The sequence below is a fragment of the Phalacrocorax carbo genome, chromosome 8, assembly GCF_963921805.1.
Source record: "Phalacrocorax carbo chromosome 8, bPhaCar2.1, whole genome shotgun sequence".
NCBI classification, from domain to species: domain Eukaryota; kingdom Metazoa; phylum Chordata; class Aves; order Suliformes; family Phalacrocoracidae; genus Phalacrocorax; species Phalacrocorax carbo.
Window position 1 is genome coordinate 17,568,102 of NC_087520.1, and position 22,009 is coordinate 17,590,110.

The 22,009-nt window shown below is 46.3% G+C and overlaps 3 protein-coding genes across 10 annotated transcripts in view; 1 reads left to right on the plus strand and 2 right to left on the minus strand.

Annotated features, from left to right (window-relative positions):
- The window catches only part of LOC104046370 (rho GTPase-activating protein 7-like), a 64,047-nt gene extending 53,082 nt beyond the window's left edge, over positions 1–10,965 (plus strand). For 2 of the 4 annotated variants that reach the window (XM_064458937.1, XM_064458941.1), the window contains exon 12: positions 321–10,965. The gene's annotated coding sequence lies outside the window, so the exon portion shown is untranslated. The remainder of the gene's footprint in view (positions 1–320) is intronic. The other 2 variants (XM_064458938.1, XM_064458940.1) reach the window with 2 other exon arrangements.
- RARS1 (arginyl-tRNA synthetase 1) lies at positions 290–18,759 on the minus strand. Of its 4 annotated transcripts, XM_064458943.1 has the most exons (17): positions 18,650–18,746; positions 16,864–16,963; positions 15,360–15,496; positions 13,114–13,248; positions 12,429–12,617; positions 8,607–8,718; positions 7,510–7,610; positions 6,898–7,019; positions 6,476–6,596; positions 6,034–6,163; positions 5,601–5,705; positions 4,487–4,665; positions 3,837–3,946; positions 3,009–3,114; positions 1,736–1,908; positions 821–1,068; positions 290–437 (listed from the first exon to the last, which is right to left on the minus strand). In XM_064458943.1, exons 3-17 carry the CDS (start codon positions 15,408–15,410, stop codon positions 328–330), a joined length of 1,992 nt encoding a protein of 663 aa, XP_064315013.1. In that variant the 5' UTR covers positions 15,411–15,496; positions 16,864–16,963; positions 18,650–18,746; the 3' UTR covers positions 290–327. The 4 variants fall into 4 exon arrangements, with proteins under 4 accessions (XP_064315013.1, XP_064315016.1, XP_064315014.1 ...); XM_064458946.1 differs by lacking the exon at positions 15,360–15,496; XM_064458944.1 differs by lacking the exon at positions 16,864–16,963 and having other exon boundaries at positions 18,650–18,714.
- Positions 18,760–19,551: 792 nt separating this feature from the next.
- WWC1 (WW and C2 domain containing 1) overlaps positions 19,552–22,009 on the minus strand; it is a 75,241-nt gene continuing 72,783 nt past the window's right edge. For both annotated transcript variants that reach the window (XM_064458949.1, XM_064458947.1), the window contains exons 22-23: positions 20,834–20,955; positions 19,552–20,296 (exon numbers count right to left, since the gene is read on the minus strand). In XM_064458949.1, coding sequence (XP_064315019.1) covers positions 20,230–20,296; positions 20,834–20,955 — 189 coding nt within the window. In that variant the 3' untranslated portion in view covers positions 19,552–20,229. The remainder of the gene's footprint in view (positions 20,297–20,833; positions 20,956–22,009) is intronic.

The following is a 22,009-nucleotide window of genomic DNA, read 5'->3' on the forward strand; positions in this document are numbered from 1 at the left end:
CTGAAGCAGAGCAGCCCTGTCATGGGCCCGTGGGGTTTGGTTCTGCACACAGAATTGCTTTGAGCTGCACGTGCCCATGGCCTGCCTCTGCACCTGTGGCTTCTAAAGCTATGCTCCTGTTCTGCTCTTTTCTTACTTTCCTTCCTCCCTCCCCACTCCCTTCTTTCCTTCTTCCCTTACTTCCTCCTTGCCTTTCATTTCTTCCTTCCTTTCTCTCCTAAGAGGGTGCTGCTCCCCTGGAGCATCCTCCCTTACCACAAGTCCACCCTAACAGACACAGACACCTCCAGTCGTTTAGTCCCTTTATTGTCACCCCACAGGGAACAGCTACATCCTCTGCACAGGCTTAATCCCCAAGATGTCAAATCCTTTGGCCATGACGGTGGCAGTGGCTTCGCACAGCAGCAGCCTCCACATGTTCACCTTCACGATCTGGCCTGCAAAACACCAAGGGAGGAGCTGGAGCACCTGCTCAGAACAGCTAATGCTGTCTTCCCGAGGGGAAGCCCATCTGCCCACAAACTGGCCCCGGGGCTGGGCACACTGAGCCCCATCCAGTTCTCCCCAAGCCAGGCAGACTGATGAGCTCTCCTGTTTCCAGGTGCCTGGTTGCTCACAACTCTCTTCTCAACCCTCCTGCTTCACAGGATGGTGACACAGGCTGTGCCAGCCACCTTCAGTACTCCCACATGGACAGCATTTGTTCTGCAGCATCAAGTAGTGTGACAATGGCCTTCCCAGCACAGGGAAACACCCCACAGATTGCCTGTACCGTGGTGTGTGACACAGGCACATGCAGCACCCCATGGCCAACACTCACCACTCTGCCTGTCCTTCTCAACGCAGTAGCAGTTGTCGTAGAACTCGGTGAAGGTAGTGGCCAGCTCATAAAGGTAGTCACAGAGCGTGTGCAATAACAAGTCCTCCAGGATCTTCTGCAGGATCTCAGGGAACCTCAGAATGCACTTGCCCAGTTTCCACTCCTTCTCATGGTCAAGGATGAGCACCTCCTCCCTGGCTGCCTTCCGCAGCATCTGCTCATCAATATTGGCCAGGCGAGCAATAGCCCTGGAATGATCCAAACCACAGTCTGCTTGTGAGGGTCCCACAGCTTAACCTGCCTCAGGGCCAGCCTGCAGCTGGTCACGTGTCTGGCTGTTATCAGGACCACCACAGGCCACCCGCTGATCTCCTTGCTCACCAATCCTGGGTTACCAGGCTAGAAGAGAGCAATCAGCCCTGGGAACGCCTGGGGAGGTGCTGCCCTCAGAGCGATCCAACCAGGCACTGCAGAGGAAGAGGGAGGGATGTGCTCTGGGCACAGGTGTCAGCAAGGACAGCTGATGCTGCCAAGCAAACCAGGGCTCAGGATGCCACAAAATCTGTGCGGGGTATGGCAACACCTGAGGTGAGAAGCTGCTGGAACAAAGGATCACCCCTCTCCAACCACCTAAAACCTCTAATGGCATTACCAGACACTCCTAGAGTTCCCTCCCTGATAGCTAAAAGCCCAGGATGCACGTTGCATGGAAGAGCCCTGTTTCAGATAGCAGAGGACACCATTTCCAATGACAAATAAAATCTTGCCTATGGCACATACTGGTGTAGCTGGCTTCTCTTACCATCTACCCCTTAACAGCACTAAGTCACCCCTTTCCTCACATGTTCCTTTGCGATAAAGATGCAGAGAGCACCAGAGACCAACTCCAAGCAACTCCCAGCACACTCAACCTACCTGATCCGTGTAAAGGCATACAGCAAATATGCAGCTGTGTTTCCTCGGTCATCTAGCATCTTGTCGAAGGAGAATACGTAATCGTTTAGTCTGTTGTGGGAGAGATCTGCATATTTAATACATCCAAAAGCAACTGACGTCTGGGCAGCTTTCAGCTCTTCTGCTGTGAGGACCTGTTGCAATTTCAAAACAGGTAACACTCATGAGGAAGAGTGCTATGTTGGCATCACAAACCACAACACACAGCCTTGGCCACTCAACATGGGTCAAGAGGAAAGCCCAGGCTGCTGAGGGGATTTTACCCATGTGGTACTCAGTGAAAGGCTCACACCCACTTTCCCACCTCAAGACCACAGATAACCCCCACATCCCCCCCTCACTTCTGCAATCAAATGGCACTGCAGCTCTGCCCATGTTAATGCTGACACCGCAGTCCAAACACTCACAAAACCCCTCTCTGGTGGATCAGCACCCTGTCAGCATGGCAAAGCACATTGTGTCTGACTCATATGAGCCCTTGGGAGATTTTCAAGGTGTTTTTTTTCTGTGCTTTCTCATTTTCCTGTTTAAAAGTGACATTTCATTTTCACTGTACGCTGCACAGCACCAAGGAACTGCATTTCCTATTTCCACTGCCTCACACAGTGCTTGGACAAAGTTTGGTCCTTCTGTTCCATTCCAAGTCGCACACTGTCCAGTTCTCTCCAGGCCATCAGGATCCAAGACAGAAATCTCATTAAGCAAAGGGCCTCCAGCAAACTCTGCCACAGCCTCCAAGGGAAAGGGTGAAGACTGATGCCAAAGTCCCCTGCAGATCCTCAACCATCCAGCACCAGAAGTCACCACTAGCCCAGCAGGCCAAGGCTGCAACTCTATATTCTGCCACCACCTCCGGTGGCATCCCATGGGATTCACCACTGATGCCATCACACCAGTGAGACCTGATGGTGCCTGCAAGGCCAGCTACCCTGCCAGGCCCAACTCTCCTCTCCTGTCCTGAAAAAGCTCTGCAGTACCAGCCAGAGGCCAGCATGCTGCCCACAGCTCATGTTTCCTCACTGTTGTGTCCTCAGGGATACTTTTCTTTCCCCATAACAGCCCCTTGCCTGAACTGCTATCAAATAATCACACTGATTTTGTACACAATCCACAGCATCTCCGGAGCGGTTTGACAGTGTCCATATTCTCAGCTCACATCCAGAATGTGAAAACAGCAGGTCTATGCACAAACCTGGGAAGTTCTCAGGAAAGATAAGCAATTTGTCACAGCTACCTTGTCCCGTTCCTTGTCTTTCAGCTTTTCCATGGCTCGTTTCAGCCCTTCTTCCAGCAGATCCATAAGACGTACTGTATCCCCTGAACGAGTTTTGAACTTCTTCCTGAAAACACACAGTCAAAATGTCCACCTGCGTAAGAAGCAAAATACTCCCACAAAACATGGGAATATCAGAGAACACCCACAGGGTGGCTGGGAGGGGTGACTAGGAAGGCTCCAACAGTCAAAACTGTCCCAGTTCCAGATATTAGGCAGGATGCAATACCAGTGCCAGACCCCTGCCCAGCCCAACAAGTAACTTTTATAACAAAGCTATAGCAAGAACAGCCAGTCCACAACGGCACGTCACCATCAGAGCACACTGTTTTAGCCGCACCTTCACAGACACAAGAATGACTCTGGAGCATAAGGGCCTGGATTACAGACCAGGACGCAGAGGTTATTTTCCCAATGTTCATTTCATCCACTGTGAGGCAGGTAGACAATAATGGAAATCATGGCCTTTACTGTTGCCCTCTCCCAGTATTCACATCAGCTTCCACTGCACTTCCACCAGCCGTTCCCAGTGCCCCTAACCAAATACAGGCAGCAGAAGCCAGGCCCAAGAGAGAACCTGACCACAGCATCAATGACTATGTGGATCAAGGACCATGACACGCAATGAAATGACACAGTTAGGAATAACAGCATGGACGCGGTGCTTTGGGGTTTTTTTTGGCATGCCACATACACATACTTATCAACAAACAAGAACAAGTCTTCTGTATTCACTCAATCATCCTCTGCAGAGCACATACAGAGGAAAAACTATATCCAAAGACTTACTTGTCTTCTCCCAGCACCACTCCGAACGCAGCATGGGCCACTCTGGTTACTTTGGGATCATACCAACCGATCATCTGTCCAGCTGCAAACACTGTTTGTAGATGCACTGACTGCAAGGAACAAATAGCAACAAATGGGTTTCTCAACCCACTCCTCCAGGTACAGCTTTCTTCCCAGCTTTATCTTCTTCACAATGCTGCTCTCACAATGAGACTTAAAACGTCATTCTAGCTCCTCAGAACAATTCCACTTCAGAAAGTTCAACATTTCAAAGAGCTTTCCTGGCTCACAGAAGCAGCAACCAGTAAATTCCCATCACTGCTGAGATACAGAGCTGACAACCTTGCATTTCCTCAGCTAAGGAGAGACATAAGTATAAGCAGTACAAATCTCATTCCAGACCTACTGAGACTTAGGCTTCACCCATCTCCAGTGGTAACTGGCTCTCTTCCTAATTAATCAGTTTTAGAGGCTCTTCATGGAGACCACCAGCCACCAAGCTAGATTCACCACTACACTGATAAGGACAAGAGCAAATATACCATACTAAGAACCCTGTGGTGTTCTACCTATGTTACTGTTGCATCTGTCATTTAACACACTTTCTGGTGATCTGTACCAGCAGTGACAGCAGAGGTTGGCATACTCACCTGGCCGCTATCAACAACATAAATAAGGATATCAGCCTTCTCTTCGCACACCCTGTGTTTAAGAGCAGCTAAGTCAGACGTGTCGTACGTGTAACCTCCGTCCGACTTCATGATTGTCAATGGGACAGGGAAACCTGGAACAAACACAATCTTCCGGCCGTCATCGACCTGGACAAATCCTAGAAAAGCAATGGAAAACATTCTGTGTTGTACTGAATGGGGAGGTTTGTGGGCCAGCACAGGCAGGAACACTTGCCTTCCGGGATGCTACCAGAAAGAAAAGGCCATGCACTCACGTTATCAAGTAATTAATGGCTCAAAATACAAAAAAACCTAAATGAGAACTCCCTTGCCAACCAAGTCACTGCACTTCCAGAACTCAGACTGTGCACAAGGAAGCAGATCTCTACAGATCTGGCCTTACCAGAAGAGACCTAATTGGATTTAAAAACTTATGTCATCAGCATCCAGAACCACCTTTACAGCCACAAAACCAGCATCACAAAGTATGGCATTGAAGGCAACAGAAACTCTATAGAGATGCAATGATGACTTAACACAAAGTCTTTCAGAGATAAGGCTAGTCAGAACACCTCAGATGGTGTGATTAAACAACTGCCAAATCCAGACAGGAAGCACTTAAAACCAGAGACCTTTTATGCTCCATCTGGCTTCTTGCCAGTCTCAAAGTCAACGTGATCCAAAAATGCCTCTGTCTTCACAGAGACTTCTCAGAGGAAGTTCCCATACAGGCACAACACTAAGACCAGGAAGTTTGTCATATATCACTCCTTGACTATTCACTAAGGTTACAATAAAATCCAGTAGTACCTCACGCTATTGCCTACAAATATCACAGATAAACTGCTTTTGGTGTCAACAAAGAAGATTCAAGCTTTCTGGAATGAAACATGCAAGAATCAATTCTGCTAATGCTCCTCTGTGAGGAAATGCCACAGAAGATCCACTCAGGAAATGTGGCTGGGAGAAAGAGCAAGGGTGGGGAACACGCAACTTCAAAAACGTCAGTCTTAAGCCTTGCTCGAGAGGAGTGAGGTTACCTCACTCATCCTGACAGCTGCATAATTTCTGAGTCTGAGACCAAAAGCCTCACCTTTATCTTCAAATTCTTTCACGATGTCTTTCATCATCTCATGGTAGAATGATTCCCCTCTCTCTATGAGTGTGATGTCCAAGCAGTTGTAGATTTTCTGGAACTCTTGAGGAGAAAAAAAGAATAAAATACTTCCATTAAATGCACACAGTGGGAATTAGCAGCATGTTTACCAACAGGCACAGAAAGTCCCTAAAGGCATTCTCCATCTCTTGGTGAAGCCTTCAGACTAGGACTCAGGAGACAAAAGATTTAGCTGCAAGCCTCCACAGACAGCCCAGTACTTTGGTTGTATCAGCTTTTTTCTTTAAGCTTCTCGCAGCAGGGTGGCAGTGATTTTCAAAAGAAAACTAGAGGATGGACTCAGACATAAAGGTGAAGAAAGCAACACTGTTCTACTGCTGAGACATGTTTCCATATCCGGCAAAGTCACCTTTCCGCGACACATCACAGATCAGTTCCCACGCTTTAATGAAGTCTGGGTTTTTGCTCTGCAGCAGCACCACACATTGATAGGCACGTTTCTTAAATTCCTCCTCTGTGTCAAACCTCCTCTTGGATTCCTATGGTAAAACACACTACATGAACATGTACCTCTTCCTCCCCTGAAACAAGCTAACATTCGTAACAGGTTCTCCAAGCATATGCACCTCAAAAGACAGAGAGGCAGCATGCTTACAAAGTCCTTTAATCGTGCCCCATACCAACAACTCAATATCAGATACTGCAATTCATTACCCAGTGGCAGGTTACTGTAATAACCTATTAACAGTGATTCAATTCTTGTTTCTCCAAAATTACGCTGCAATTTGTAAAGACCCTCAATCTGCTTTTCAGATGCTGACATAAATATCACACTTATTTGCTGCAAATACCTTGTAAAAAGCTTGGAGATCCCCAATGGGAGGAGAAACAGTTAAGTAATCCGGAAATTTGTCTTGGAGGTGAGCAATGAGCATTCCAAACTGGGTGCCCCAATCTCCTAAATGGTTTAACCTTGAAGCAAAGAGCACAATAGCAATGATTTCTCCAACAGTTTAAAAATATATATTCTAAAAGAAGAAACACACATATCAGAAACCAAACACAGGCAAGCCCCTGCCAGTTTCACTGCAATAAAGTTGTGCCCGTCTTGATTCCTAACCCTGCTACACTTGCTCAGCTTAGTTTCTTACTACCTATAAAGTATTATTTGTTCTGAGCTTATAAAAAAAGACCAATACATACCAAATCACAGAGATAGGCATTGCATAAATTTAGTCAGACAAGCCCACCCCACCCAAAAGTCAACTCTCACCTCAGAACATCATAACCTGCAAATTCGAACAGGCGACACATGCTTTCTCCAATGATGGTAGACCGCAGGTGGCCAACATGCATCTCCTTTGCAATGTTAGGGGATGAAAAATCCACCACCACCTTAGACACAGTATCAAAGGAAAAATTAATAAAAGGCAGCAGTCATTAGCACATCTGATGTGTTTAATCCAGATTTTGTTGGGGGCAGGGGGGAACAAAGCTTGCTATCATTGACCCTCACCCCCTCTTTGCTGCTGACAGCACACAGTAACAGGGAAGGCCCAGCAGGGACACCAGAGCAGGCTTCCAGCCTGGGGCCCAGCTGCACCCACCCAGCGGAGGGGCAGGGATCGCTCCCAGACTGACCTTGGCACAACACGTCATCCCCAGGCAGCCCTGTCCCTCACCTCACCAGAGACCACACCAGGTTACACATGGCCTACCCCATGGACCCCAGTCCCCAAGTCACATCCCATTTTCTCCGCTGTAACAACCAGCTGACATGGACATCTCCTCCAGAAATCACTTTGGGGGGGAATTTCAAAGCTACCTGCAGTCCAGCACGTTTCATCTATATGGAAGCAGGATGCCTACGTGCTTACTGCTGTACCTTTTTCCTTTTGCCAACAGCTGGTGGTTGAACTCCATTCATCAATAAACTGCTCAGCTGCTTCGATACAAAATCCTTCCTCAAGTGGACATTGATAAAACCTTTAGAGGAGAAACTAGCAATGAGTGCTGGGGATGCAGAAGTGCCTCAAAGCACTTTTTGTTTCCTTCTCTCTTGGATTTCTGTTTTCTCACACCAAGGACAAGAGCATATGAAGTTAGCTTGACAAACAAAAAATTCCTTCAGCAACAGGACAACAAAGCCAGTTTCTGTTCCCAGATTACAAAAGTCTGTTTCACACCATTGTAGCCTTTACCACAGGAGTTAGATTCTGCAAGCTAGTCTACTGACATAACTCCTTTTTGCACACTGTCACTCAAAGGTGAATTTATAAAAGCATTTTTAAATGAGAAAATAAATGATCTTGCCAGATTTGCAGAATGCAGAGCAATATCCTACTTTGTCTCCTTTTTTAGAACTAATATTCTAAAAGGTTGTTACACCTGGGATAATCAATGCTTGTGGAAAAACACTGTTTTACTTCTCCCTCCTTCACAGAGCTAATGAACAAACTTCTGCCCAAGCACTCAAAGGGCTGTGCCATGTGATTTTTGTGTTTATGCTACAGCCCCAAGGAATATGAGCCCATGTATTTCTGTCTGGATCCCAGGGACAAAACAGATGCAGCATTTAATAACCACCTTGCTACTCCAGCATCTCAGTGCTGAGAGGACAAGGCTCCTCACCATGCAAGCAACAGCAAGAAGGACATACCGACTTTTGCTGTGATTTCATGATTTTGGCCTCATACCCATCACCAATATTCAAAGGGGAAAAGCTGGTCCTTTAAGGATCAGTGGAAAAATTGCTAATTAAAGGGCTCAGGATTGCTACCTGACTAAGAGAGGTAGATTTTCTGCCACTGCACCAGTCTGAGGGCTACAAAGCTCACCAAGACAGAAGTTACTTCACCCCATAACAGCAGTTTTAAATCACAAAATAGTTGAACTCAACTCTGCTTCCCTGATCGCCATCTAGTATAAAATCGCCCTATCAGCTTTAAAACACACAAACCATGTAACACGAAACTATCTTACCAGGACCAGCAATTTCGACCTTTTCGATACATTCATTGGCAGGAATATTTTTTGATATTTTCTCAGCAATTTCTCTTGGGCTAACCTTCTGTTCCTTGGTTTTGAGCAGTATCTGAAACACAACAAAAAGATCAAGTAAAATTCAATCCTCCAAAACATTCTAGAGTGAAACAGAAAGCACAGAAACTGTGGCATTGTAAGATCCTTGCGATCCTTTAGCTTCATAATGCAGAGACACACACAAAGCAAAACATCTCTAACAAATTTTTGCAGATTAGATCAACTCTTTCTACACAGCAGAAACGTAATTAGACCCAACATGTTCACTCCCTTCTGCTAAGGGCAACTCAAGGGTAGTCCCTATGTCAGGAGAAAATCTTCCAGGCCATTTTTCAAAACCTGTTAAGTGGTTTGGCAAATTTGTATTTCTCTAAGCTAGCAAAAGAGACAAACTTTTTAAAAATCAACATAGCTGGCACAGTCCTTCACACTGCTTCAAAATCCTGTTCATCAGCCTCACGGGTATCCTCAGCTCTGCCAGCATCCATATTTGAAGTTTTGAACTGTGTCTACAGTATGTGCTGAGTGTGGTTTCAGAACAAGTCTGCCGATTTATGATTAAAAGCAACCAAAGCAAACTGCCTTCAGTTCTGCCTTAGACTCAAACTTAATAAATAAATAAATGAATAAATAAATAATCCCAATACCGCCCAATTTTCCTTGAAGAGCATCAGAAAAACTGCTGGTAAAGTAGCTCTCCTTTTCTCCCCAGACATAAATGGCCCACTGTGAGGAACTCCAGCAACATGATGCAGGTTCACATACAAATCAGAACAGTTTGGGCTGGAAGCACCTTCAAAGATCACCTAGTCCATGATTTCTCTGCCCATTCCCAAAGCATCTTCTCACATAGCTTTTTGCAAATCAGAAAAACACCCTTTAGGAGGATTCTCTGAGCTAGCTGAACCCATCCCTTGCAAAACACTACATTCACACTGTGTAAAATTACCACAACTATTTGTTTTTGAGCACATGATTTTCCTTTCTTACTGTGACATGTTTGAAAATAATCTATTACCTCGTTCCCACCAAGGCCACAACAAAGAGCAGCTACCTCTTTGTCAATTCAGAATTTATACTCACTTGCAAGTACTGCTTGTATTTGCTAACTTGCAGTCTGCTGTAAAATGTGGCTTCTTCTTAAGTTTCATCTTCCTGTTTAACATATATGGTTGATCATAACAGGATCTTTACAAGATGGTAAAGGCTTAGAATGAGCAACAAAAGAAAACCTCCGTAGCCTTTAACGGTACTCAGAGTGCAGACTACATGAAAAATAAATGCAAACCCAGATTACAAGCATGTTATAGCATGTTACACCAGATTCCAGGCATGTATCTAAATCATTCCAGAAACAGCTGCCATATTCCTATTACTCTAAGGAGCAAGCAGAGCTCCTGGCTCAAACCCCAGGCATTAATATGCTAACGAGCTCCCAGGAAAACAATATGCATTTGTGAGGGCTGTTTCTGCATCAGTGCATTGCAGGGAGAGGTTGCTGCCTGGCACGTACTAGTGCTGGCCGGGACTCAGGGCACTTCCTGCTCCTCTGGCAGCCTCGGGGAACAAGGCTCTACCGGGAGACATGCACCGCAGTCAAGTCCCTATAACCTGCTGCTCTCAGAGGGAGATGACTGCACTGCAATCCCTGGCTCTGCTGTGCTGATAGGCTCTGAGTGTGCTGCATGTGTGAGGACTGCCAAGCTCAGGGCCAGTTTACACTGTGTGGCTTTCCAGGGAACAAACTCTATAGCCAAGCCCAGTCCCAGGAAACCTTATTCACCAGTACAGCTGACAATCTGGAACCTGAAACCCAGACACCGAGTTATGTGAACAACGTTGACACTGAGAAGCCAGGACTGCTCGAGAATCCCAACTGTGACTTAATTGGGGTAAAGCAGCGGTCAAAAAAAAATGGCAAAGCTCTGAAAGCCTGTGTGAGTGCAGTCACCCAGGGTGCTCCTCTGGCTGAAGCCCAGTCACAATATGCTAACAAGACCAAGGGAAGACGACAAGTATTTGTGAGGGCTGTTTCCGCCTTGGCACTTTAGACGAAGAGCCTGCTGGCTGGCACGTATTGACGTGGCCTGGGAGTCAAACTCATTGCGACAGGACAACAGACATAGTGGCTGCTGATGGCAACTGGGGAGAGTAGAATTCCACGTGTGCTGGTGCAAGTTTGATGTCAAGATTACCCGTCTAATAGATTAAAATAAAGGTGAACTGACAATGCAACACTTAAAAAATAAAAAATGTTGCTTCTGTTGAGACTGAAAAATAAAAGATTTGTAATTAGAAACAGTCTATCTCTTCACTCAAAGGCATCAGTGTATTGAAAGTTTGGGCACTTCAGCAGCTGAGCTAGTATGCACTACCTTCTTTCTTCCCCATCTCCTGGTTTTACTTCAGCATAGTCCCAGCCCACTCAGCAGTCCTGAAGGTTCTCTTATTCTGTTTGGGTCCTCTTTGGCCAAATATCTCCCAGAAAGCAGCAATGCCATAATTTCCAAAATAACTGTTGATACTAGCCAGGTTAAAAAAAAGCCCCACTCCTTCCTTTGCACACACTTAACAGGTGTTCTGTAAAGTGGAACCATTCTTACAGTTGCCTGAAAACCTCCAAGATCAGAACATCATAATAAAAACCACACATTTCCTGCCTTTTGCTCAGTTAAAAGAAAATATAGATGCCACCAACCATAGATGTGGGGTCGTTCACACAGCCTCCCCTCAACAAAAGCTTGGATAAAACCAGCCATTAAGATAGGAACATGAGCATAAAGTGTGTAGAGTAGTGCACTCAAATCTGTCTGAAAGAGCATTTGTCACAAAACTGAAAATGCTTAAAGGAATGCAACAACAATCAGCCAAATTCAGCTGTAACCAGGGAGTTACAGAGAGACTTTTGAAACACGCGAGTCACCTAGAGCAGCATGCAGGACAATGCCTGAGCAGTACTCTACACCTCGTTGGACACTGTGAGCAGGTGCTTCATGCACACCACAGCCTCTGCACGGGCCCTACGATGGCCCGTGCCATCAGATGCTGTGAGTGGCCCACACCGGAGCTCGTGGAGGGCAGTTCAGGATGCAGCACGCAGGCACCTGTGCCCCACTTGGCCGCACAGGGGAGCGCCTGGGCCCCTTCTCACTGCCGTGGGCGCTAGTGGGCGCTAGGAAGCTGCAGCACCCACACCCACAGGAGGTGTGTGCAATGAGGGGAACCCACCCACGTTCCCAGAGACCGGGCGTGTGTCTGTAACCCACCTGCCCTGGAAGAATGGGGGGTGTGCACATAACTGCAAACGTGTGTGGGGATGTCATACTTTCCTGGTGTTACAGAAGAGCATTCAGAGATTTGTATGTGTTTATCGTCATTTTGTAACTGTCAAGAACTGTGGTTAATTTTTTTGCTGATACTAGTTCCAAACATATAGCTCATTAACTGGTAGTTAACTGCACATCATTAGGAAATCAATGCAGCACTTAAATCCTGATTTGATTTAGATCCCACGAACTGAGCAGTTCTTCTGCATGATACACGTGTAACAAGTCATCTAATCAGAGGTTTAAAGGTCTAGTCTGTGAGGGCCAAGGCTTCCACTAAAATGCCATTAGATACTCAGGGAATTCTCAGCCCAGAGGCCCGCAACAAGCCTGAAAGAGGTGCAATCTTGCAGCTCTCACTGTGCTGTTTATCACTTAGCTTCCAACAGACAACATCCCCATTTTTTCCTCTTTTTCCAAGACTGTTCAGATTTACCTGTGTTATGCCCATGGCGCTGTTACACTGGTAATCCCCAAATTTGGGCTGCTGACTTGGTGTCACTACTAGTGGAGGGTTTTCTAAATCTGGGTAGGCAGCCTGAATAGCAGCTCCAAAGATCTCCTGAAGACAGCTGTTGATATTAATCATGCTTTTTGCTGTTTTACTTTTTTCCTCCTGAAGGCTCTGAAAAAAAAACGCACAAAATCCAGAAGGCTAAATTCACAGCATCTGAGGAGCCTTTACATCTCAATTTCTTCCTTGGCTTCCTAGCAAAGCATTGCTGACAGATTTGGCTGACACCTCTAGGCAGAGGCTCAACATATACAACATAAAAATCATGTGATTCAAGAGCTGCTTCTCCCTTTGACCCTCCCACTTCCCCTGAACACAGGGTTGCATTACTTCTCACACCTTTGGTAGAGATCTCAGCTGGGCTGCCCCTTATGTGACTAGCCAAGACTATTCGGTGTGGGCTTATTAACCTACTGCCATTTTTCATAAAGTAGGTTTCTGTTTAAGGAACCAAGAAATATCTGATGTGCCACCATCAATTAAGGCGTCAGAACAGAGTGACCATGCTGTCACACATCACTAGCTGTAACAAACTGACATCATTCATTTAGCTTGTCTTAATGAGAACAAAACCACATGCTACAGCATTAATTCTTTATTCCCTTACCTTTCGAAGGAAATTTAACCGATACTTAAGTTTTGCGTTTTCGTCTCGCAACCCTTCCAAACTCGGGGAGACTCCCAAGCATCCAAAGTTCTTCAGATGCTCAATTTCTGCAGTTAACAACTTGATCTCGTTTTCCTGAAAAACAAATCAAATTGTCACACAGTAATTCTTGGGAGTGGGGAGACAGAAGGCGAGGAGCTGCAAGATCTCAGATACAGTTCTAGTTTTGCCTCATAAAGGTAACAGCAATGACATGTAAGTTGAATAGTTCCAAACAATTAATGTTTAAAGGTGGTTTCTATTTCTGTCAAAAACTGGGATTCTGAAACATTCTTAAAAATGGTCAGTGAGATCATAACCTCACTAATATCAAGACAGAAGTGCTTGATATTAGTACTACTTGCAAACAAGTCATGCTAATAAAACATATTCCCAGAAAAAGTACTTTTTCCAGCTTTTTTAATCTAATAAAGATGTAAAATGTTTTTACTCAAAATTCCCTAAAGCCTCCTTCAGTCAGTTTCACCATCTCCCATGCCACCATTTCTCCTCCAGAGGGTGAAACCACAATCACTCACACAACCCCCGCATGCTCAAACACCAAATGGAGACAGGAATGCCAAGAAGCACAGCGTGCTGTGGAAGGGAATTCATAGGGCCTTTCCTGCAGCGTGCACTCCCACCTCCAGCATGGCTTCTCCCTTAAAACTGACATAAGGCATTCAGGAACAATCACGAATTTCAGGTGGACCTCTATGCTCCAAATAAGCAAACTTCCCCTCACTTCCCTGTGTCCCTCCAGACTTCACAGCCAAATGCTTCAACAGGCAGTCTTAGTCCAATGGTTGGAAACTGCTGCAAGGAGCAGTAATTTTCCTCACTCCATTGCCTACAGAAGCCAAACATCTGAAACTTCATCTCTGCTCTCCATCTCTTGTCCTCCCCCATAACAGGCTTTGTGCCCATCAGCCACAAACCTGGCTCACGAACAGAAGTCCAGAGGCTATTGAAAAGTAAAGTGACTCAATGCCACTATGAGGGAGAGGCAGCGAGCACTCCACACCCTGGCTCAGTAGCCTGTCACCAGACTCATTCAGGCCCTCCTCTACCAGAACCCCCACAGGAGAAGGTAGTTCAGGCTATTATTTAGTCACATAGGCCACCAAACTTTATTAGAAAGGGCTCATTTACGTTGTTGCTCTTGAAACAAACAGAATATTTAATTAAGGAAAAAAATTGGGCCATCAAGCCTTCTGGTCTTATATGTCTGCCTGAACAACAGCTCCCACAAATGCCACTGTAATAACTGTAGATGCTCAAAAACCCTAAACTGAACCAAAACAATCTTAAGATTGGGCTGTTTGTGGAACAAGCTCAAAATGAGTACTTTTGAGATCATTCTTCATTTTTGCTTCAGCTTCCAGCACATTTTACAGCCTCAAGGTCTCCTCTGCTACAGGAGAACAGGATGCTTCCTGCAGGTTCAGATGTGAAGGAATATGACTCTGAGGAAAAAAACCCACCTTTATCTGAACCTCTGCTTTGGCATTTAACCAACTAAAATCATTGAACAGCACAGCTGTATCTCAAGAATACCTCACTTCAAATAGTCCATCACAGATTTTCCTTTTGCAGCCTATTCTTTTAACCCAAGGCAGACCCTCGGAAAATTAGACTATTTTTCTTTCACATACATATACATACCTTCCCCCATAAACCAACCGAAAATATATTTATTTTTGACTCTTCTGACTGGCCTGACCTGGTGGCATTTCATGTAACTTACAATCCATTTGAAAAATTTTCAGGCTGAACTTCAAGTTTAAAATAGCACAAGAGAGATTTCATTACATTGTTTTACAGTTGTTTTACTGTAAGTTAAAAGTAAGCATTATTGCTACAATCTGACTTAAAGGAACATCAGAGCAGCAACATGCATAACTCACCCACCCCCACCCTAGAATGTGCTTTAAGAAAAGCAGAGATGTGTTCTACTCTTAATATCACATTATCTGTAAATTCTGTGTCCACCCAGTATTATCTTCTCTCTAACAAAGTCACCAGCTTCAAAGCAGGTTAGCAAGTCAGTCCTTAAGGGGAGCTTTGCACTGAGGACAAACATTGTCCAGATGCAGAAATTTGGATTCTGCTTTTGAAATTAAAATCGCTACATATCCAAGCTCACACTCACTCCTCCTGCATTAAAAGATTCCCCCAAAACTACAGCCACCGAGATATTTCAGCACCATTGGCAAACTTTTCAGAACAGCAATTTGATTTGGATTTTCCTTCATCATCACAGATGCCTCTGGCCACCCAAGTGAAGACTTGCTGGAGGCAAGATGACCAGTATCTTACTGGAGCTTCTTTCCATATTGTTAGACTACAAGAGAGGATGAGGAAAGAGGTTTATCCACATGCATGGCCAGAACCCACAACAAGGGTTGTCAGGAATCATCAACCCCTGGGGCAAACAGCTTTTCCAACACAAATACAGGGTGACAACTAGTATCCTAATCACTTGGATTTGGCCAGGAGGTAAAGAACTCTAAAACAATGCCACAGTTCAGTAGGTCTCATCTGCTTCTTTCCCGTGACTGCACCAAAATAGTAAATTTGTGGCACAGACACCTGCAGATAGGAGGCATCCAGGCTGGCCCCATTTCAGATTCGGCCAAGCCCAACGTGACAGCCCAGACTGGTACATTTTCCTACAATGTTTTGTGCTCCTCTTCTGCAGAAAGTTTCAGTAGCAGTCTTTATGCTACTTCAGTGTGAACTGAAAGCGAAAGGTTTCATCATGGTGGTCTAGCTGCCCATCCCAATATTGCTGCTGCCATTTAAGTCTCCCTTTTTGTGCTCATCAACAGTTAATACAGATGATGAAATGAACTTTTCATTCAAAACCACCCAGCAGAAAAGCCTGAACTCAGCAATGATTAGACTGAGTTCCAGAACTGATGGGGTTAAGATCACAACAGCCAGGTTGGGACAGCCACACAGCTGAGTAGAGCTAACAGCTCCAAAACTGGCAACAAGGGCACCCTGGTTCATGGGCTAGTAGTGAGGGGAACACCACTCACAACCCTCCTCTCTGGTGACCAGCAACAGGACACGGGAAAACGGAATGAAGCCACATCAGGGAAAGTTCAGATTGCACATTAGGAAAAGGTTCTTCACTGAATGACTGGTGGTCAGTCATTGGAACAGGCTCCCCACAGAAGTAGTCACGGCACCAAGCCTGTCAAGAGTTCAAGGAGCGTCTGGACGACCCTCCTCGTCATATGGTATAGTTTTAGGTAGTCCTGTGAGTAGCAAGGAGTTGGACTCGATGATCCTTATGGGTCCCTTCCAACTTGAGATACCCTATGATTCTATGGCCCCCGCACCCATAAGCATGTTCCAAGCTTGCCTGAAAAAAGGTCTTTAGATGTTCATGTTATAAACGCCCCTTTTCACAGCAACCTGTGATAAACCTAATTCTCTAGCAAATCACCTATGAATGCTAGATGTTATTAAAGGGATATTATAAATTCTACATTTTTTTCTGAAAAACAAACTACATTAAACTACAGATACCTCTTGTAACTCCTCTCTCACAGTACCATCCAATACACCTGTGATCTACAAAATGTGTTAACTGAGAAAAGGAAGGAAAAAGCTGCTGTTCAGGACATAAAGTTTCACCCGCTGGATTATTCTACCTGCACAGCCCTGGACATATCACAACTTGTCAGTAAAGGGTCATACCTGATGACCACCTCATGAGAAGCTGCACGAATTACATGAGGCCATGCTGACATCTCCAAGGGCTCTTTGGTCAGCTGAGTACTAGAAATCTTCCCCTCACCTGTGAATACAAAAAAACTATAGCTTTTTCAATAGGACCAAAATCATCCTTACATTTTCCCTTAGGACATAAGAATGCCTTCCAAAGACCCCGCTGAATTAACAGGAAACCGGCATAAGCTTCTGCCTCTGGGCTTTAATGTGACCGAGCTTTTCTCCATCACATTAAAAAAAATCCAAAAGAGAGAAAATGGGCTTAGAAAGCATGGCAAAGGCGTCACAGCACCTCTCTTCCTTCCCCTCCTTCTTGCCTCCTGCACGGTTTTATCTCTGCTACTACTCTGCCAAGCCTTTGCTGAGCTGGCTCCGTGTAATAACTCAGCACACACTCTCTACTCTTCGTTGGGTTACTTTCCCAAAGAGGTAATGATTCCTGCCAGCCAGCTCACAAGGGTCTCCAGGGCATACTGGAGCTGGCACCAGGAAGCACGTGGCTGGGAGCAAAGTGACAGGCAGATTCAGGCTCAGTAATTCCACGTGGCCTCTTTCAGCCTCCTGGAATGAGAGCTCAACACCATCCCTCTTCCTTTGCTTCAGGGTGAGTGGAATTTGTTTATGGACTAAAGACCAGATAGCAGTGATGACAAAGGGCGAACCACCTTGCCAGAATGCCCTAGATGCCCTTCCTCTCCTGGCAGCTACAAAGGAGAAATGGAAAAATAAAGGCAAAAAAAGAGTTGCAGAGATTCAACAGCCAGATTTATTGTCTCAGTATTTTATGGAGTACTTATTGTATGTTTGAATTGTGGGTAGAAAACATACTGAAAAGTTGCTTAGGAGCACATGTGTGGTAGGCAAAAAAAACACAAGCCAAGTGCCCAGAATCTCTCAGTTCTGTGCTCTTGGGGCACTATATGAGAAGTTAACCTGTAGGACTCAAAGTTTTCCTGAAGCTGCCTCTGTACTCTACTGTCAATATCAGCCATTAGTTATGACAAACCTGACGGTTGTGATTAAACTTTTTAGGCAATGAAAAGGGAAAGGGGTATTGCCACCTTTTTCCCGCCCCCCGGCACCTTATGGGTGCGCAACGAACCTGCTGGAGGAGCCAGGGCAGCCGTGGTGGCGCCCGCCCTCCAGCAGGCCCTCCCGCCGCCCAGGGCTCCCCGGCCCGCGGGCCCGGTGCTGCCCCGCTGCCCATCGCCCGGCCGGGCCGCAGGGCAACCACAGCCAGCTAGATAACGGCACAAAGAGCCAGGGCGGTAACACACGGACCCGCGCCCGACATCCTCCCGCTGCCCTTTTTTGGGGGGAAGTTTTTGCAGAACTTCACCTTGAGCCCTCACCCTCGCTGAGCGTGCCGGGAGCTGCACCCCACGGCACAGGGGCTCGGGGACGAGGAGGATCTACAGTAAAGCTACTTTTTGCCTCAAGAGAAATGAAAGAAGCGAGGAACGGGCTGCAGCCCCCGCCTGCTTTCGGCCTTTCGGCCCGAGCCCAGCCCCCCGCCCCCCAGCGCTGCCCAGCAGCCCGCCCCGGGCTCCGCGCACGGCTCAGGTTTCCCGCCTGCCCGGGCCACTCGCTCGGGAGCCGCCCCCCCGAGCCCAGCCCCCCTCAGGGGCTCCCCGGCGGGGGCCTCCGGGCCGCGCCGCGCCGCCGGGCGCCGCTCTGCCCGCGGGCGGTGCGGGGTGGCCCCGGTGCGTCCCCCGCCCCACCGTGCCGTGCCCCGCCGTTCCCCGCCCCACACCTGCCGCGCCAGCCGCGCTGCGGACTGCGCCACGCGCCCCTCCATCCTCCAGCGGCCGGAAAGCGGAAGCGGCGCCAGCGGAAGCGGCGGGAAGCCGGACGCGGGGCAGACGGCGCCCCCGGCCGGCGGGGAGGACCCCGGCACCGCCCGGGCTCTGACGTCACAGCCCACGCGCCCGATTCCGTCAGCGGCTCTCGCGCCCCCGGTGCTGCCGCTACAGTTCCAAGGGACGGAGCAACACGCAGCTTTGCGTTAGGGAAAGGCCCCCGCCCCGCAGGTACCGTGGATGATACACGCGCACCCCAGCATGGGGTGGAACATGGCCCCCAGCCTTGGCTGACCCACCTTGGCACTGCAGCAAAGGCCTGCATGCCGAGCAGGCAGGGCCCAAGGCCTGTCGTTGAGGTGCAGCGAACTCCTGGGAAAAGGCAGTAAATGCACAGGGGAAAGGAGGAAACCCAACCAATTGTGCCGGTTTTGCTATTGCTATGCCATGTCTTCAGGGGGTGGTGGTGGGTAACGCTCCCTCCAAGATACCCAGGGGCACAGCAGGGAGATACGTGGGGCAGAGATGGTGGGCTGCGGTTAGCAATGAGTCAGCTGGTTCTTACCCCAGTATGTGCAAAATAACATTTTTTTCCATAAGAAACCAGGGAGCAGGTGAGCTACATCTCAAACACCTCTAATAAAAACCTATATTTAGAAGAAAAGGGAAAAAAAAAAATCAAGATTTCGCTTACTCAAGAGAAATCCACCAGCTACTTCTCAAAAATGCCTGGTCTGAAGGATTTCCAGAGCAAGACACAAGAGTTATATACTCACAGCTAGCAACAGAAAAAACCCCACAATTTAGGTGCCAGGTGATGAGAAGATTCACACATGACAAAAAGCAAGAAGGCAGGTTTGTCCAGAAAGGTCACTTTATTGGAAAAACCTAAAATGGACTTAAAACCTGCAGCCCTCCTCCCACAGCAGTGGTTTCAATGGGCTCCCCAAGCTACCTTAACAGACCCATTACAGACATGAGCTGCAGTACAAATGTTAAAAGTGCAAGTATTCTGAACTTCACACCCACTTTTATGACCTGGCAGGAAACAAAAATGCTTCACAGCTCACAGAATTCGTTCACAGCACTTGGGAAACACAACTGGCTCCCTGCATTCCCCACAGGATACAAAATACATCACTCGGAGGAGAGTCTGATGCAGAACATTATATAGAAGGTAGGGGTGAGGTTCCTTCAGATTTATTTTATTGCAGTAAAACCTCTAAAAGGTAGAGCTGTACAAAAAGTCTAAACAGCATTATTTAAGAATAACAGCACCTTACGCTGCATTTGTTCTTATTTAAAATTCTATTTCCCAAAAATACATTCCTAAATATACAAACTATACAATCTTGTCACTTTAATGCTGGTTTCTGTGATGATATAACTTTAACCTAAAAATCTTCAAAACATTCACATACTGACAAAAGCTCTAATATACAAATGCCTTGGTACCTTCATAAAATCACATAAATAACTTCAAAACCCAAACTGCATGTGTAGAATTGTCCGCAAAGCAAATACTTTATGGCGATCACACGTCGTCTGCAGAGAGTGTTGGAATGTTTATCCTTGGCCGTGTGAAAAATGCCATTTTCTCTCTAAAAAGAGATGATCCATTGTTAATGCAACAGAAGTCTTGCCAGAAATCTCCATCATCCGCATTAAAATTTACCCCACCAGCTGTCACAAGGAGCAGAGGCACATCCTGTCACAACCTACACCTCTTATTTACCTATCAGACATCATGAGGCACCCTTACAGTTAAATTCGCAACACTGACCTTATCAAAAAGCCATTTCAGAAAGGCTCGGGTTTTTGGCTTTCTAGGCATGCTACTTAGGGAAGCAAAGGGTTGCTTCTGTACTAAACAAAGGATTTGTGAATGTGTTGGCAGCTGGGGAACGATCTGGAGTGCTGCTGGTTGCTTTGAGGTCACGTGTGGTGCTGCAGCTAGCTTCCCTGACTCTCAGACCTTATACTTAGATATAAAAATACGGATTATTTGTTTTTTTTAAAAGCAGAATGGTTAACTACTTCTACAAAGATTACCTTGCCTCATCAGCATCTTCATGACCCATAGAAAAATCATGGTAGCTGTCAATTTTTCCTTTCCTTTACCAGTGACCTGTACTTACCTGAATGACTGTACTTCCAGAGGCTCCTTCCGACTCTGCCCTCGCAACCTGTGGACATCCTTGGCAGCAGCTCTCATCATTTTATCAGCTTTCAGCTCACACTTGTGTTCTGTTTTTTCCACCTAAACAAATAATGGAAGCAAGCTGTTTGTGTTTCCAGGAGGAGTCATTTTATCCCAACTAATCTCCCGACATAACGGTATTTCAGCTGCAGGTCTGAGGGGCTTGGAAACTGTTGACTCTGGAATCACAAACCACAGAAGCTAAACTGAAAGCTTGTCAGCTAACCATTGTAATGGAGACAGCTTTTTGTAAGGTCTCCTTCCAGCTCTTTGGTAAGAATCACATTCTTTCTACCTTCTTGACATATTTAAGCCAGCAGACCAGCTCACGCAAGAATGTGGCAACCCATGTTCCAGCTGTGCCCCAAAGAGCACCTTCTAACAGCTCACTCCTATAGCCAGTGCCCTAACAACTTAGTTTCTGCCTGGTGTTAGAAGAGGTGCTGACACTGATAAATTGCAGAAGTTGATAAGGAGCCCTGTACACAAGGGACGAGTACAATGTAGACAGAGTGAGGTAAGTGCTAACCATGACACACCACAGCTACTATAGACCGGGAGGCTGCACTTGACAAAACAGATGGCATTTGTGACTTCTCATGTTTGCACCTGTACTAAGGCAAGAAATATCTGTGCTAGGAAACGCATAGGTTTGGGACTAACAGAACTCTACAGGAAGTTTAAAAGGGGATCAAACTCCAGCAGAAGTGATAACACTTTCAAAGCTGAAAGACAACTGTCATAAAAGAAAACAAAATTGTTTAATGAACTGTTTGTTGAAATTCTTGATAATTAGTTCTGTCTTTCCATCCCTGCCCTGCAGTCCAGCCTTCAAAAGCAGAAAGATAGATACTATTAAGCTCTTACAGCCAGAAAGTCTGCTATCATCTGACTTACGTTATCACTTCATATGCACACAGATCCTATTCTAAAGCCAAGTGTCATTCATACACAAGTTTTATGTAGCCATTATTTCGCTTAGAAGTAGTAAGAGACATAACTGCTATCTTCCTAACCCTTGTGTATCTGTGCTAAGGCAGGCACAGACTCTGCAGATTAGAAGTGCCACACCTTAGAATAGCCAGACACTCAAGGACTGCAGCTTCCATTACCA

Bases quoted from the DNA above. Each gene is read 5' to 3' on its own strand.
- RARS1 (XM_064458943.1), bottom strand. From the start codon at position 15,410: ATGATGAAGGAAAATCCAAATCAAATTGCTGTTCTGAAAAGTTTGCCA. The intron at 8,719-12,428 runs GTAAATCTGAAC...GTTGTGTTTCAG, and splicing joins GCGCCATGGGCATAACACAG to ATACTGCTCAAAACCAAGGA. The intron at 3,115-3,836 runs GTAAGTCTTTGG...GTGTGTTTTCAG, and splicing joins GTGGTGCTGGGAGAAGACAA to GAAGAAGTTCAAAACTCGTT.